General features: G+C 38.6%; 2 protein-coding genes across 5 annotated transcripts in view; both read right to left on the reverse strand.

The window, feature by feature from the left end:
• Window positions 1-14,352, reverse strand: part of LOC109962829 (myosin phosphatase Rho-interacting protein-like) — a 22,882-nt gene extending 8,530 nt beyond the window's left edge. For all 3 annotated transcript variants that reach the window (XM_020604864.1, XM_020604863.1, XM_020604862.1), the window contains exons 1-9: window positions 14,051-14,352; window positions 12,024-12,101; window positions 11,846-11,911; window positions 11,356-11,507; window positions 11,182-11,266; window positions 10,720-10,873; window positions 7,817-7,997; window positions 5,857-5,971; window positions 264-362 (exon numbers count right to left, since the gene is read on the reverse strand). In XM_020604864.1, the coding sequence (XP_020460520.1) occupies window positions 264-362; window positions 5,857-5,971; window positions 7,817-7,997; window positions 10,720-10,873; window positions 11,182-11,266; window positions 11,356-11,507; window positions 11,846-11,911; window positions 12,024-12,101; window positions 14,051-14,176 (1,056 nt within the window). In that variant the 5' untranslated portion in view covers window positions 14,177-14,352. The remainder of the gene's footprint in view (window positions 1-263; window positions 363-5,856; window positions 5,972-7,816; window positions 7,998-10,719; window positions 10,874-11,181; window positions 11,267-11,355; window positions 11,508-11,845; window positions 11,912-12,023; window positions 12,102-14,050) is intronic.
• A 921-nt stretch (window positions 14,353-15,273) lies between these two features.
• The window catches only part of LOC109962831 (splicing factor U2AF 65 kDa subunit-like), a 14,167-nt gene continuing 11,416 nt past the window's right edge, over window positions 15,274-18,024 (reverse strand). For both annotated transcript variants that reach the window (XM_020604871.1, XM_020604870.1), the window contains one exon: window positions 15,274-17,848. In XM_020604871.1, the coding sequence (XP_020460527.1) occupies window positions 17,717-17,848 (132 nt within the window). In that variant the 3' untranslated portion in view covers window positions 15,274-17,716. The remainder of the gene's footprint in view (window positions 17,849-18,024) is intronic.

Consider the following 18,024-nt stretch of genomic DNA (forward strand, 5'->3'; position numbering starts at 1 on the left):
GGAAAGTAGTGCTGGTATTATTTTTATGTGTTTATCATATAACATTTGTAATGAGTAATATAGTAGAACCTGGCTATTAAGTGTTCACATGGGGTGTAAGGAGTTGTTTGGCCTCTAGGAGGAGCAATTGAGTCTTCTATACTTTCTATCTGTATTTGAAAGGGTTTTTTGTCACTACCATTTGGAGAGCAAGTGTATGATGATGCCAGATCTTTAGACACAAATGATTAGTATTTTAGAAAAAAGTACTAGTAATTACTTACCGTCATGATGGTGTCTGATGCCCTGCGGTCCAGAGATCTGGCTCTTCTCAGAGGAGGGGGAGCGCTGAGCTGGGCTACGTCTCCACACGACTGCAGTTTCTGTGGAAGGTAAATGACTATGAAAATACTGAAATTATGACAGTTCCTTTTATCACTAACATTTGGTTTTATCTGAAGCTGGTTTTTACTGATGCAAAGATGTGACGTGCTTTCTCAGTGTTTTTCTCGGTGGCAGCTTGTACGCGCTGCCTGCATTCCTTCAAAGACAGTAACTGATAGACTGGATCCTTGGCAGAGATGTCAGCTGTGAGGATTAGGCCTGCTGTAGAGCACCGCAGGGAACCCAGCAGGCTTTTCTCCACTGCCTGTTTAACTCACATCCCCACCGAAATGCACATGGATGTCTGGATTTGGCTATGGAATGCATGAAAAGGTTTAAGAGGCAACAATCGCTGATACTCTGCAGCTTTTTGTCTTACATTTAAAAATGCCGCTAGACCTCCAAAAACACTGAGTGAGATTCCTGTGTGCTCCTAATGTTCGGGTTTCATGCTGACTAATAGAGCTGCTTTAAACACGTATCAGAGTTTCTTTCAAGTCCAGATTACACAGCATTAAATGAAACAAGGTTTTTTGTTTACTTGATCCGCTGCTATTGAAAAGATTCATTCTTCTCTCTTATATAACCGCTATTAAAGGGAAAAACCGAGCACTTTAATGGTTACAGAACATTCTTTGTGTTTTTTGTCTGGCATTTATATTGAAAACTATCCAAGGACACAGAACACAGAGGAACACAGTGCTCTGGCCGCAGCGTGAACTGAACATTTTTTCTTCCCAAACAATTGCTGACCACTGTACACAGGGCCTCTCCTCTGTTTAGTGAAGAAGCCCCACAAAGCTGAGGGGGAGTAGGGGGAGGAAGAAGAGAACAGGAGGTTGTCTTGGGAATCTCAGCTCTGAGGCCTGAATGAACTCTAGACAGACTCTTCTGACCTTGGCTAGCAAAACAAACACACGCCAAGACAGATAAATAATCACATGATAAAATGAACCGCTGGTGAATCTAAAATGCAAATTCTCTGGAATGAGTCTGTGTTTAATCAAAGCTTAACAGCAGCCACAGTGATGACCAGCTGTGTTGTGCTGCCCTGACCATACTTCTACAATGTTTTGTACATCAGCTTTGGCTACTGAGAGGTGTTTCATGAAGGTGACTCAGAAAAGAAGCATTTATTGTGAAAAGTCTGCCTTGAATGATCCCAACAAACCGAGCCAGGATTATAAACAGAGCTGATGTGAGCAGACTAAGACCAAGCCTGGTTAATTTCATGACTGTTAAACACAGGCTGGATACATAAAACATTGCTTATATCACTTAACAGTGAAGAAAACAAAAATGTTGAGGCAAAACTGCAATGTTGCAGCCACAGAGCCCTACAGGCAATTTAGTGTTGCCAATCAACCTAAGCTGCATGTCTTTGGACTGGGAACCCACGCAGGCACAGGGAGAACATGTAAACTCCGCACAGAAAAGCACCAGGTCGGCCCGGGAACCTTCTCGCTCTGAGGCAACAACGCTAACCACTGTGCCATCTGCTGCTACAGCATATTGCTGCCAATATGACAAAACTTACTTTTTTTCTGTTTCTTATTATTAGGAGAGACATTTGTTGTTTTCACAAGATCCCTGTCATAGTGTAACAAGATACTATATAACAAGATGTACCATCAGATATGTCCCCACTGCACTCATGGTACCAAGTTGGATCCCGGTCTCTGACAATCACTGATACCTAATACACACATAATCATTACACACAAGTGGACAAACAAAACAAAAGCAACCCACAGTTGTTATACATTTAGAAAAACACCACGTATAAATGTTTTTGCCTTAAGCAAGTACAAAAAAAAAAAAACACAAAAAAAACTGCTGGCATATTGTACAGATTGGTGTGAACTGCTGAACTCCTCTGCTTGTCTTCACTTGTGCATAACTTGTCTTCATAACATTAGTCTGGTCTTGCATTTACCCTTCACACTCTTACTATGGACTGCTTTTAATACAGCTTTATTTTGATCTCTGGCTGAGATATGTGGACGAACTCGTGCTTTAGCTTTCAAACACAGCGGTGTGTTATCCTTGATATACCGTTCACCTGCAATAACTGGCTTTCTGACCACAGAAACAAATTGTAAACATACCTTGACAAGTAGATTTTCTCAATATGAATTATCTTGGTCAAAATAAAAAGCAGCTACAAACAATCTAAGTAATCCATAACAAGACTATTGTTTGTGTTGGGTAAAGTTATTGGACAAAATATCTTTTTTTGAAACGCCCAAATATCAGGAACAGTATCTGCTTCTGAAAACATATCCACTGTCTTCACAGAGAACTGATGTGATTAGTGCTTTCTGTCTTGGAACCGTACTTAAATCAGTTCTGAATTATCTTTCTAAACAATTCAGTCACAGTCCAGCTTGTCAGACTCACTCTGACTTTAACTTTAAACAATAATCTCTACTATTTAGCGTTACCTTTATCAAACACAGTTCAGGACCAGAGTAGTGTAGAGGTATCAGTTTTCATGGTAACATTTGTCTGACTTATTTAAATAACCTTTATGAACTCAAAATTGTTGAAAATAAGCCTGACTCAACTTGTAATCTTGCTTTATATAATGCCCTCTGGCCTGTTTATGATTCACATTAGCACTTGTGTTATGTCCCAAACAGCTAGGCACTTCAAGGTTTACTTATGTCTTTAACCAGTATGGTGTAGCCTGACAACATACAGTGACTGTCACTCACACACAGATGTGCACTTGGAAAGGTGCTGCAAATAGAGGCACTATTTTTCATCTTTAAACAACACATGATTCTGCACAGACTCCCTGACAGTCCTTAAGAGTGGTGGCTCACACGCTACAGTGTATCTGGTTCAGAGGAATCCCTGAAAAAAAAAGGAATGCCCAGATTACAACACACAACAGGAGGCAGAGTGAAAGCCTTCGGGGCACTGAAACCAGTTCAGTTCACAAACAAAATGCACCTCTAAATGAATCACCACCTCTTTCCCACCTGCTGACACATGCACCCACTCACATATCCTGGAAGAAACACATGCCTCGACATGGCAGGACTGAGTCCTCCACGTGTTTCATAACAAACTCTCATCTGCTTTTCAATGCTCATGGACTGAATTTACACAGTGACTGACTTATGAAAACAGTCTCAAAGTAGAACCTAAGAGGAGTCTAGCGATTCACAGTGTCTGATCCCATCAGAGCTTCATTGTTAAAGTGACATCTTTTCCCATAACCTGGTTGAGTGAGTCACATTCAAACCAGTCCAGCCCACAGCCCATCCCAGTACAGCTTGAATACAACTGGATACAGTGACTGATTTTAATTATGATGAACCCACATTGAGATAAATCACCATTACCTATTTATTACTTTCATGTGGTAGCAAATAACCACATTCAGTCAATAGGCTTTGAATTGTTTTATGTTGAAGCCCCAAAATTCTATTTTCTTCATCTTGTTCTTATTAAAAAGTTACGGCGTCCTGATTTAAAATAGATGGGTTTCTTTTTGAACAACATTGTCGGGTATTTCCACAAACCATCGCAGGTCTCTGAGCATTAGCAACTACATGAAATCAAGCATGCTGAGATCAGTCACCTCTTTCTGTTTATTTTCTGCTTGCCCTGTTTTGAAACTAAAATGTTAATAAAAAGCCAGCATGGTGCTTTACTTGTGTGGTGGAAGATGAAAGATTGGTCTCATATTAAATCATTTTAGAGCTGACCACATATATGCCAAAAATGATATAAAACATTGAGGTTGAAGGTTCTATTTTGATCTTGGAAACAGCACTTGGGCAGGAAACAAACACAGGATCCAATTTACTTGTTGTTTCCAAATCTCATCACCTTCCTTAGTGGATAAAGTTGCTGAGGAAGGCCATGAGATGTGGTAAAAAGCGTCAAACAACAAGTAAGTTGAACCCAGAAAGGTAATCGCCTCAAGGTGAAAAAGCTTCTGAAAGTTTTCAAAATAAAACCCACACTCACAATACAAATAAAACTAATACATATTCATGCCTCCTTGAGTGTGATATGTAAAAGTGTCAAAGACAGATTAGCTCGAACTGAAGGGACCGACTCCTTCAATAGACAACAACAACAACAACAACAGTACTGATCAATCCACATAGCATGTGTGCAAACTGGATTATTATATGTATCATAAGTGGATGATGGTGATTTACTAATACCTAATTATTGGTAAAATATTATGGATAAAACATTACAGCAATAGCTTGACATTTCAGGAAACAGGCTTAATATTTACTTGCTGAAAGTTACTGTAGATCACAATATCAGTGTCTGTCTCTCATGTCTGTGCAGTAATTATGAGCCAACAGGCTATTGGCAGTAGTTTCAAATAGACATTTAGTACTTTGGCACCAGAATGATCCAAGTCTGTATCCAGAATACCTCCGGTGTTTCTAATACTGTTCATGCTACTGTTAAATCACCACAGTAACGTGATGTTTTATTTTGCAAGTTCCAGCATGCTATATCTTTTCTGTAGTCACCATTAAAAATACAAATAATGTCATATTTTCAGTGCTGATACTACAGTTAAGCCAGTATATTTTTAAACCAAGTCAAGTCAGTTTATTTATATAGCACATTTAAAAAGGATGTTGACCAGGGAGATGAAAAAAGCAGTGTGACAAATCATGTCTTCATGATGACTATTAATAGGGTCTTGGACATGGGTCTTAAGATGGATTACAAATATATCAGTGTAAGGGTGAGATCTAGTACTGACAGTCACTATTAAATTTAACTGGGCATGGAAAAGAGCGCTGTTGCTGGACAAGGGATATGAGGGGTCTGAAGGAAGAACAAGGGGAGTTGGAGGAGTTGTGGTGCCAGGCCATACAATAATCTTAAAAATCAATTCTATACTTTGTAACCAGTGAAGAGAGGCCATCTATAGGGAGATCTCATCTTGGTAACGGTAAAGAGTCTTGACTGCTGCAAGTAAAATCACTCCAGGTGTGATAAGGCTGCCTGACAGATTCCTAATGTACAGTGAGAAAGTTGCAATAGTCAAGGTAAGAGGAAATAAAAGCATCAACTATGATCTCCAAATCTTTAACAGACAAGAATAATTTTAATTTTGTAGATAATCTAAGATGGAACATGCTAGGGCTGACAATGCAATTGATTTGTTTGTCACATTTTATACCAAAATAAGAAACATTAAGGGTCTGAAGAGCAGTTAGGATGATGCATAGTGGCAGGCTGTCAGACATTGAATGGACAGACTGAGTAGCATCTAAGATGAATGTCACTTCCAGCTTTTTCCCGTTAGGGATCGCCACAGCAAATCATCACACTGATGATTTGCATGTTGACATGCGGCACATGTTTCACGTGGAATGTTCTTCCTGACGCAACCCTGACTCGAACCCGGGTCGCGGTGCTGAGAGCACTACACCCTAACCACTAGTCTATCAGGAAACCCCTAAGATATACTGCACAAACTGACGTGCTAGGTGTAGCTACCTCTCGCTTGTTGGTACGAGCTTCACTCCTGCCCTTCCTTGAAATGGCTGTTCCCCCTCCCTGCTCTTTCTTGGTGGCCACCAATCCCAGAATCCTCTCTGCTGTGCTGTCATTGCTGGAAAACAAGAACAAATAATTAGGGAAATACTTCACCTTGGCCAAATACTGTGTATGTGTGTGGCTTCCCTGACCCCACTAACACACAGGTGGGTTCTGGCATCACTCCCACCAGCATGACACTGAGAATGACAGCTTGATAATGGATGCCAAACAGCACCTGTGCGGCAGGAAAGAGCCCACAGGACACTCAGTGCAGCCCAGACTAAATAAGAACTGACATCCCTGTCACTGCTGCCAAAGGTGTTTTGTGTAAAAAGGGAGCTTCTGTTAAACAGGTCAAACAGCCCAAACTAACCTGATATAATCTAGACACAACTCTCAAATGATGAAAAGCAATGATGACAGTTAAAAGTTGGGCTCAGGATCAGTGAATATCTTTTAAGGCAGGAGTGCAGTATGTGCTGATAGGAAGCTAATGCCACAAGTGGCAGAAACACATTGCCTTCATATTATTTTAACTGAATGGGCTTTGTGAATTTTGTTAATTAGTTTGTGGGGTTTAAATGTTTTTATTTAAGCTTGCTATATTTAGCCAACATTACAGCTTTGTGGATGTATTTTTTTTAACCTTCATACAGGTATTACAAAATGGAAAGACTATTTAATGCATTTGAACTGTAAACTGACTGGTTAACTGCCAAAAAATTCATCTTTGAAAGTTAATGGTCAATATTAGGGAGAAATTAATCAACAATATTAATGATATAAGCATTGTTTTTAGTATCGATACCAGCATTAGTAAGATCAACTACAAAATAATCATGTTAGCTCACACTCCTCTTATTGATTTTTGTAGAGTGTGGATACCCGGTTCTGACATAAATTTAGAAATCATGTTTTGGGTCCAGGTCAGGTTCAGATGCCGCACTCTTGGGGAAAGGTCAGGCTCAGACAGAAATACACGGCCCGATCCATACTCTACTTCTTTGCTGAAAACAAACAACGCAGCAGCATAACTGAATAATAAAAACAGATGCTTTTTTGTTTTCTTCACCACACATGTAAACATAACTTAATTTACTACTGTACAGCATTTAGCTGGGAAAACCCATGTGTGATATTCTGCACTTCCCAGGCAGGTTAATAGTAATACACCAAATAAAAAACAAACAAGCCATAACTACCTGACAAAGCAAAACCAAAACTTTGACATACTAACTTTTTAAACCCTGTTTTCAGGGGAATTAACACAGGTTTAGAAACATAAAATAAAAAAGATAACTCTGTCTTGTTGTCTTTTCTGAACCCGAACCTGTACCCTCAAACTGAGCTTTAAGCTGAAGTGTACGTTCTCTGACAGGCAGACAGTCAGCACTAAGGTCCTGAGAAACAATGCCACAGATATCTAATTACACCAGCGTTTTGGAATTTCTGGCCTTATTTGGAGGGGAGAAAAGTATTTTGTTTTTGTTTCCCAAAAAGGCAATGAGTAAAGAACTGAGATGTGTTCTCCACACATGACCAGGTTACATGCGACTGGGGCCCAAACTGGGAGGGTTTCTCTAAGCTAAATTTAAAAATGTTTAAAAATGTAGAAGTTGGATCTCTAACAGAGGGGTAGAGTGTTAGCCTTTCATCTGGTGCTGTGTCATGGCTTTTCAGCTTTATATTAGGGGGAAGAGGAAAGGCATCGGATGTCTTTGTGTTAATTGCTTACACATTTACCCAATTCCCTCTGCCAAGCCATGGCTGAAGCATTACCTACAGATTAAATGCAAACATACATACGCAAAACAAAACAGCCAATTATTCCCAAGCAAAATCTAAAGAAGAGCTATTTACACATATCAACTTTAAATCGGACTGGAAATTACTTGTACTCCACCAGCTTATTTCTAACCTTCTGTCGTGGCTCTGGTTCTTGTTGTTTGTTGATGTATGGATGTTATTAGACTCAGCCAGCTGGTTGTTACTGCCAGGGTCGGTGTTTCCATATCCTACCAAGTCCAAGACTGGGCTACCAAAGCTGTCAATGCTCAAAGAGTCCCTGGAGACCGAGCACAGGTAGGCAGACGCGTTGCCTGGATAAAGAAAGTAACACAAAATGGCTTCAGACTGGAGTTGTAGTAGAGGAGGACAAGCTAACACAGTTTGGTTTAAGTGCACTGAGTTGTGTCTGAAGTAGCATTTCAGAGAGGCACATCATCCAGTATCCTCTCTGAGATGCACTGAGAACATTATGACCACTCCTACCTAATGTGCTGTTCCAAGGCAGGGTCTCTGACCTGTTGTCGTTCAGCTTATTCCCCAGTGCTTTATCATTGGTTTGCGTTTCGGCTGGTTTGACCCTACAGGCCTTACTGTTTTGGAGATGCTGCAGCCCAGTCATCGGGCTGTAAATATTTAGACTTTGTCAAAGCTTCTCAGGTCTTTATGCCTGTCCATTTCTTCAACATCCATCTTGTTGACTATGAGAACCAACTACTCATTTACCATACAGTATATCTCAGACCTTGATATGTGACGTAGTTGATATGTTTTGATGTATTGCCTTTCTGCTCTTTGAGATGTACCTTCCTGAGTTATTAACTGCTTAGCCTTAGGTTATTATTATAACCTGTCAGCCTACCGGTGTGTATTTTTATACTATATATATATGTGAGTATAGTAGTGGTATCTATTTTTATGATGATCCGACTAAAATGTTGGTCTCTTTGAATACATTTTGTGGAGTGCAGGTGTTACTTTTATCATTTCAATGGGACTATGTCACTATACTTATTGTAATCTTCTTGACTTTTTCTGAATGTAAAGAAGAAACCGAACGATATAGTAAACATAGTCCTATCAAAAACTAATATGCTGTGTTAAACAAGTTCTGTTTTCCCAAATACAGACATGAAAAGCCCTGGTCAGTCTTTGTTATAAAAATCCTACCTACACTTCTAGTTTAATGAGGGAAATCCCATATATATTATTATTACTCAAACGTTGCTACAGTAGCATCAACAAAACCACACTCTACACACCAGAGATATATAGAAAACAGACTGACAGCACTGAATAAATTGTGAAATTACCTTAGTTAGTTACAAACTAACCAAATTAGTAATGAATTCTGAGGAGCGCATTAAAAGTGATTTTTGTGCAACACTGTTGTGTTGTGTTGTGTCTCATGTGCATTTTTAAACAAAAACTTATACTCACAATAACAGACTTTTTGGACAGTTAGGGGCAGTATTATGACTATTACATTTTAAGATGATGTCCACGTTCACACTTTCTGTACAGCAGTTACGGGGCAACACAGTCATTCAGTTGGAGTCGTGTTTGTGATCACCAGTTAAATGAAAGTCCAATATTTATTCCCTTTTAGCTCTGTTGTTGGACTCTACCAACTCTTTGAGGGAAATATCTGCCTCCTCAGCTTGCTGAGCATTCCACTATGTTCATCAGCTATTCTCTACTGTATCCATGTCTGTTCAGTGCTGAGCAGTTAGTGCACAGTTTACACTTTAAAGCTTCTTCTCTGAAAACAGCTGGTTGCTGTGGTCACAAAATTGTACCGGAAAGCGTGAAAGTGAACAAAACAATAAAGTTGCGGGCTGGAAAACCAAAAGCTGAAAGATGCTAAAACACCCCGTGCAAATTGAAGAATTGATCATTCTCTGTGGAAGTGGCACCTTTCACATCACACAATTATTTAATCCATTGTTAATTTTAAAATATGAAGTGTAGCTTTAAGAGTAATCTTAATGTACTTAAGTTAAAATGCTTCTCAAAAGTAGTTTTTCATAAGTTTCCATATATAAATCAGAGTTGATTCCTAACCTAAACATATGACTAAATGTTTCTGTTGCTTGTTTAAAAGTGTGAGCAGTTGATTGATTAGATGAACAACAGCAAAAGTGGACAAAATGCCAAACACTTGCAAGTTTCAGTGTGTGAGGTGAATTCTTGGGGATTCTGGGGATTTGAGGACAATTGGTTGACCAAAATGACATTTGAAGACGTCACCTTTGAGTCAGTTCTGAAAATGTTTCAGTGTTTTATAGACTAAAAGGTTTATTAATCAGTTAAAAAAATAACAGCAGAAAAAATTATAATAAAAATAATCACAAGCTGTAATGCTGTTAAAACATCATCAAATGCAGAAAATGTCTGAAATGATCAAGAAAATACATTTCCCATATATTGCCTGCTTTTCTAACACAACTCATACAAAATGACTGTGTACTGTCTGGAAAACACTTTACAGAATTCAATGATGGTCTAGGAATTCAATGACTGGGTGATCTTGTATGCACAAGAGTAATGAAAGAGCATCATTCATTAGACAGCCATACTGCAGTGAAGCAGCCTGTAGGCACAGTCAGCTGGAGTTAATCCATACCTTTATTAAAGGAGTTCCCCAGACCCTGCAGTAAGTTAGATGCCAGATGGGTACTGGTGTCCACTGTGTCACAGAACAAAGCTCTGCTAAGACAGAATACCTGCCCAGTACTGATCATCAAGCCTGTCACCACTTGTTTAAGAGGAATTGGATGGAATTAATTTTGGGTTTATGATGCCTCATGTTTTTCTATACATCTCACAGTGTGTTTCAGTCTGTGTTACTTCCTGCTTAAACAGAAACTCCTCCAGCTCGTTCCCATGAATACAAATCAGTCAACATGCCTGCCTGGTTAAGGGTTAAATGAGATGTATAAATAAAAAGCTGTAAGTGTGTGAACATCTGCAGGATGTTAAGACACTGTGAGAGGACAGGAAGTGGCTGATGTGTGTGTTTTGCATCTGCAGCACCTGAAGGGGTCTGCTCTGGGCCCTGGGGATCTTTGACAGCCCAAACTGGGGTTACATCCGGTCTCTGGAGCTCCTGCCACTGGCTGGACACTGCAGAGCTCTTCGGTGATGGAAAACTTGTATCAGTCACAGCCATCTTTGCTGGACTGGGCTCCTAACAAAGAGATAATTCAGTATGAAAGGACAACATTACTTAATATGAAGTAAAGTTTGCAACAGTAACCTCATTTTGGTCACTAATGCCCCGAGAAAAAACTCAGAGTGACCAAAAATATTCATCCTTGAATATACAATATATTTTGAATTTCTTGGAAATCAGGAAAATTTGGGTGATCTTGTATCAGATCAAAGTGTTGGACAAAGCAACTGATATCCCTTTCCTCTGTTCCTCACAGCTGGCGGAACAAACACAATGTGTTCTATAATGTGTATTAAGCACTGTGTGGACATTTGCTTTGCTACCAGGGTGGCCACAGGTTCCACTTTGCGTTTTTTCTTCTGGTTTTGCTTGTTAGCCCGTAAATAGACTCCGAGTTGTTCACTCCACCTGGTGAAGAAACACAATATTACATATGCTGGATGAGGGAAACCTTACTATTTCTTGCTCCTGCAAGTCTGCTTTAGTTTTATACTGACCCATTAATAATCTCTTTATTGTCATCACGGATAAATATTTCCTGCTCTGGTGTGGCGATGCAGAGTGCGTTTCTCTGGCCTGTCCTGTGCTCAGCATCGGTGATGTCTGTACACAGATTCATGTTCACCGTTCCCTGTGGCAAAGTGCTGGGCTGGAGGAGAATCAGACCATCTAAATTACTCTTGTAGAGGTTAAAGGAAAACTAGTTTGTGGTGTTAAGTAGAGAATAAAAGAGATGAAGGAATGAGATTTGAGGGGATCACAGAGGGGGGTGCGTGCATTAGAGGACAGGCTAAGCCCAAATCATCTGCTGTGGTTCTGCACACGACATCTGGCCTAAAGATGCCTGCTTGATCCCAACCCTCTGTAAATGCAAGTGCATATACTGTGCATAACAGGGTTTACTGTACACTGCTACCTTATGTATGTTTCTGTTACAATTTCATGTTTGTGCTCCCTTATGGTGTCAGTATCTGAGCAGTTTCTCACCAGTTCATCCAAGGCGAAGCTCAGGCTGCCGTGTTCATACAGAATAAAGAAGCGTCGCTGCCATTTCTGACATTGACAGACAGGAAACGAAATCACTAAAGCACCATTTTTCTAAAGGAAAAAATCACAATAGAAGTGGAAAACATATGGATTTCAAGTCAGTTTCATCATGTCCTACCCTTGACCTTTGCATCGGGTTGTCAAAATCTGTCCCCTCAGGAGCCAAACAGAGCCAGCCTCCATAGATGGGTTTCGCCTGTCGGTCAACAGGGAAACTGGAAAGTTAGCATTCGGCCACAGAGGTGATGGAACAAAGGCTACAATCACCTTACTAAGTCACTGATTAGTCCAATGAGAAACAATTAATCATCAAAACATTTATGATTTTTATTAAAAATTCCAAGCATTCCCCAATTCCTACTTCTCAATTCTGACAGCTTGCTGCATTTCTTTGTCTTAAGTAGAAAGTCACTTAAATTATCTGTAACTAACAATTATTCTCATCACTTAAACTGTCAATAGTGCAAAAACGTTCATCACAGTTTCACAGAGGCAAAGAAAAGTCTTCAGATCTCGTCTTGTTAGACCAATGGTCAGAAGATATAAAGTTTAAAATGATATAAAACAGAAAATATTAGAAAATTGTCAGATTGGAGAAGCTGAACTGAGAGAACATGTGAAAGTGTTTGTTTGAAAACTGACTTAATTAGCTGATTATCAAAATAGCTGGCCTTTCATTTTTCAACAAGTTGTTCAACTAAAGATTTAAACTGATCAATGAATTTGACGTTGATTGATTTAATGATTGGCTAACTGCCAGTCCTAGTCCAGGAGAACAAATGTTTTCTTTTTTTGAGTGGGCTGTCTATGGATTTTTTTGAATATGACCCAAAAGTCCTTAGAGAGTTGACTAATGAAAATAAATCCTGACATTCCCAAATGGACCGGGATGATTTCCCGCTCTGCCAGCTGACTGGGAATTTCTCTTTCTATCATTTGTGAAAACTAAGGGGAAAAAAGATAATGCAGACACACAGGCAAAAGAAATGCCATTAACATGCCATTAATTAAATAGTTTTCTATCAAAGCAATATCCACACTATATGCAACACTTTACAACATATTAAAAACTGCTTTCCTCCGTGACAATCGACTGTGTCACAGTAATACCATGTTAAATGTTGGCAAATAAGCAACAGTGCTGAAATTACAGGGTACTGTGAAACCAGGCAGGGACACAAAGAGTAATAGCATATTTTGACAATGTGAGGCATGTAGGAAGCCCTTGTGATGATCTCCTTACATCACCTCAGCATGACAGACCTGCAGGAACAACATTTTCAGAGGGGGGTCAACCACAGCACAAGAACAAGGTAAATAACTTACTTGTCTTACTGCTGAAATGTTTAGTTATTTCATAAATCACTAAGCATAGAACTAACAATTGTTTGTCCTATAGTCGGTGGTTTTTGCCTTTGATCGGTATATTTTTTAATAGGTAAAAGGTTCATTAATAGCTGAACTGGTAATGATGAATGGGTTTAAGTAACCTCTTAAGTAACTTTTTAACTTTTGATCAGTCATTTCAGTTCTGGTAAATAAAGAAAACAGCAGTCAGTTAACCTCCAAGCCAGCACTTAATCAAATTAATTGGTAACAATTTTAATAACCAAATAAATCTGTTTTTTTTTTTTTCAAATTTGTCAAACATTTGCTGTTTCAGGTTTTACAGCTATTCTAAACTGAGTATCTGATTTTTGAGCTGCTCAGAAAAAAACAAGGTATTTGCAGATGGTTTTATAAACTAAACGATTAATAGGAAATAACATCTTGAGATTCGGCCATAATGAAAATAACCCAACCGTTTACGGCGGAGCCTTATGGATGGATTAGTGACGTTACACGGGCTATAAGTGAATACTGCGAGTAGCTAAAATTGAACTTTAAATTCAAGTTTCACGTTTTGTACTGAACCTATGTTGTCGGGCTTAAAGGCTGAAGTGACTGCTTACTCAAAAAGACGCAATCTCATAAAAACATACAGTCAAATGACGTTAACTAACCTCAAAACACGCTAATCAAATAGTTAATAGCGTATGGGTTACAAGAAGCAGGCTAAAGGTAATTTTATGGTAAAACAACTCTGCTCTTTGAAGACGTGAACTGTTAAATCATTTACCGAACAAAGGTGAACTTTAACGTTACCTGCTCCATGTCATGCTCGTTCAACAGATGCAGCCCCCGGGACTTGAAGCAGTTTTGGCATTTACTTTTATTAAAGATGTTGGCTTGGAATTTGTTACAGGGACTCGTAGCCTTCTCCGCTGACATGTTTCAGTTGGTGTAGCTCTCCGCCTCGGTGAATAGTCCAAACACAGACCGCTCTGCTCCTCTTTGGCTCGGCATTGAATGAAGAGGCTCGTGCTGAATGAACATCTGTCAAGCTGACGATCCGTTCGCTGCTGTCGTCATGGCCGCGGACCAACGGCTGACTGTATGTGGGATCACCACACAACAACCGGTCACAACCTGCAAAATAAAACCATCGTTGCGATTAACACAAGTACACAGTATCTGGCTAAATCTTTCCAACAATAACTGTGTAATAACAGTTACAAAACAATGTGACTAATACCGATTGAAAAGGTAGAAACACTATTTTAGTTTATCTGAAGTAATCATTTTTCCACTAGCTATTTGGGACAAATATTACTTTTACAGTAATGAATACATATTGATTGGTAGCAAGTGTATTTCTTGTAGAGGTGACTGACTGGATTAAAGGGGAAAAAAACATTATTTTATAAAAGGTTATAGACGCAGCTCAATAATGATTAGAGCTTTATTTTGAAAATCTTGTCCGGATACGAGTGTGCACCAATATGTCTACCTTGATGCCTGTGTTGATATGCGTGCTGATCGCTAGAGAAAGCGTTAAGACAAACCTTATTATTATTAATATATATTTTGTTTAACGTTGCGCATAATGAAATTAATAACCCTTATGCTGACATGAACACTGATTTGGTACAAAATCAACACAATGATGCCGTTCATCACTGTGACCACAGCAAGGCACGCGTTTCTAAATCACGTTCTAAATACACTAAGCAAGAAAGAGAGAAACCGCAGATTTTATTAAGACAACCAATATTATAAATGGAATTGGACAAAACCTCCACAAAGGCACCGCACAGCGGTTTCTTGGAATCCATACGGTGCAGGCTGGTGTTGTTTAATATACAAATGCAATTGATTTAATTGCTAAAATTAATATGCAAATACTTGCAATTGTTAAAAAAAATCAAATTAAATATCTGTTATTCCATGGTATTAATATCAGTATTTTCTGTTACAGTAACCGATGCAATGTCTTTATCACAAATAATGAAAAAAATTAAATAAATAAATTTTACTGAGACAGGTCACACAGTGGATGCAAGCATTTATTCAAGGCAATGGAAGTGGCAGGGGGGGAAAAAACTAAAATATTTAAAAACGTTTGGCCATTTAAAAATGTATAAAATTCAGCTGTTTATATATTCCTATCATTGCACTTACGTAAACAGTTTGTTTGTTGTGAAATATACTGCAAGTTTAGTGTGCAGTATAGGCAAACCAGACTATCCTCCCAATTCCTATTTGTTTGGATTCTATACTTGTGCCTGCACCTTTTAAATCAGGATATGTTATAATAAATTGACACTTTGATTTAATAAAGTTTCTTCACACAAAATAAAGCTTAACACATTTGCACATCAGAATGTTATCAACAAAACCTAAAGTGTGCATATCCTCATTTTTTATGAGATCATGAAGACATTTGATTTTGTCATTCTTATGCTGACAACAAAGTATACTATTGCTGGTTTGATGGTTTATTAAGCCCCACCCCCTATAATAACTATTGCTACACATTAAGCCCATGGATCTATTACTGAAAACTGAATGCAGCACTGCCAGCCATTTTTTTTCCAGTGGCCACTTGCAATACTGCATCAAACCCGCCCCCCAATGGCCCACAAAGCATTATAGACCACAACAATAAAAGAGAAGTACATCTCTAAAACAAGACACCTTGAACTGCAAGCAAAGTCACGCATCACTCTTTTTACTGTAATCCATGGTGTTTTAATCTTTGTAAAACTTTCCCAGAGCCTAAAAACCAGTTTTATTTTCATGACATCAACCCAATAGTCTATGGGCTGAGTAAGAGCGCATGGCCAGGGGCAGCAAGGGACACACACTAATGTACATGTGCAGTGGGCTGCACAACATGGAAGCAAACCTGGAAGGTTTTTTGTTTGTTTGCGTATATGCGCCAGGCAAACAACTTTCATTAGGAAGAATGGCCATCCCATCCTTCCCCTTGGTTTAATCTTGCTACGTTGCTAAACCTTCTGTTCTCAAATGACGCAATTTAAGTTAAAATGACAATGGTGGGAGATTTGTCATCAAATTTTATTATAATATTTTAAACTATTTAATGGGTCCTTAATTTAAAACTGTGTCAGACAAAAACACCTTCTTGTTTCTAGATGGTGACTGTTCATATTGCTCACTAAATAACTTTTACTGGCAGATGGTATCAGCTGTAACTAGGTGGCTAACTAAGCTAACATTAGCCATGTTTCCATCCACCTGTTTTTGTGCACATCTTATAGCGCACAAGTGCTTTTATGCTTGATTGAGGTGTGAAAATTGGTGTATTGATAAAACCAAAATGTGACAAAGCACAATGGAAACTGATTTAAATCATGACATGTACAATAGCTACATGAAGCATGTGACTTAAACGTTCACTGAAGCTTCTGCTTCACTGACGATGGAAACATGCATTAATGTACATTTTCTTCTGTTAGAACCTCTAATCCTAACATCCCCACATTCAGTAAGCAGCAGGACAGCCAAAACTCTGATAGCATCCATGACAACCTGCCACATAGTATGTTAACACTAATCAGCGAGCGAGTCATAAAACTAGACAAAGACTGTTCACTGAAGGGTTGAAGAGCTGAAGATGAATGTTGGTTTCACCAAGGCCCTAGTTACAGTTGCTAAGCTATGATTAGACTAGCGATGCTCAGGGGAGAGGTTTAACAAACGGTCAACCATTTTTGATGAGTTGGGTTTTTTCAACCACAGCATTTAAATTTTTTTTTGAATATTTTCTAATTCAAGTAGCTTCCACTGTGCATGTCCAATTTAAAATACCTACTATCTTTATACATCAACAGTTCATATTTACAAAATGACTTTTGCAACAAACTACCTTCTCACTTTTGACAAAACAAGTCAACATTTGGTCTATGTAAGCAGCACAGGTAATAGCACTGAATATGTTTAAGGTACATTAATATATGACACACATAGGAAAAATATTACCTTAGATAAATAAATAAATATATAAAACCTTTTTAATCATAGTCACACAGTAAACATTATGATTTCTTCAAAAGCCTGGGTCTAAAACAAATAAATGTTTGTACTCAGAAGGAAAACATTTGATGGTTGTTTTTTGTCATATAACGTATACTTTATAGACAGATAATCTGGCATTGTCAGGCAGTATTAGTTTAGATTTAGGTAAGATACATGTCACATTCATTCTACTGCAAATGCAACATATACAACAGCAATACTTAAAATTTAGAAAGAGATCAGTTCAACATTTGGGTATTAGGCTAAAAGTGAGAGTGAGATATTCAGTACTAAGAAACATACACTGCAGTCCAGTTTGTTAAGTATAATAAAATGCCTTTTCCAGGTCTAGTCTCTAAGGACACATTCACAAGATTCAGAGAAGTAAAGAAACGGACTGAACCCAAGCTTACAAACAGAAAGGACGCACCCAACACACTTGTCTGTGCTTTAAAACTCATGTCTGTGATACATATCTGGATCATAGTATTTGGTGACCACCACTCTGTTGGCAAACTTGCGGCCGGTGAGGGCTTGCATGGCTTTCTGACAGTCTGCAGCAGAGACATACTCCACAAAGATCTGAAATCAAGAACATGGTCTGTCAGACAGTGATGACCTCAAATCTAGACATGTAGAAATTAATACTGATTCGGAGCTTCTTTTTGTGTCTCAAGTTTCTGATATACATTGTGTATGTATATCTCCTTTCATTACAGAGGAAAAAATGTTTCTGGAACGCATGATTTTAAGGATGC

The sequence above is a fragment of the Monopterus albus genome, unplaced genomic scaffold, assembly GCF_001952655.1.
Source record: "Monopterus albus unplaced genomic scaffold, M_albus_1.0 scaffold68.1, whole genome shotgun sequence".
In the NCBI taxonomy this organism is placed as follows: domain Eukaryota; kingdom Metazoa; phylum Chordata; class Actinopteri; order Synbranchiformes; family Synbranchidae; genus Monopterus; species Monopterus albus.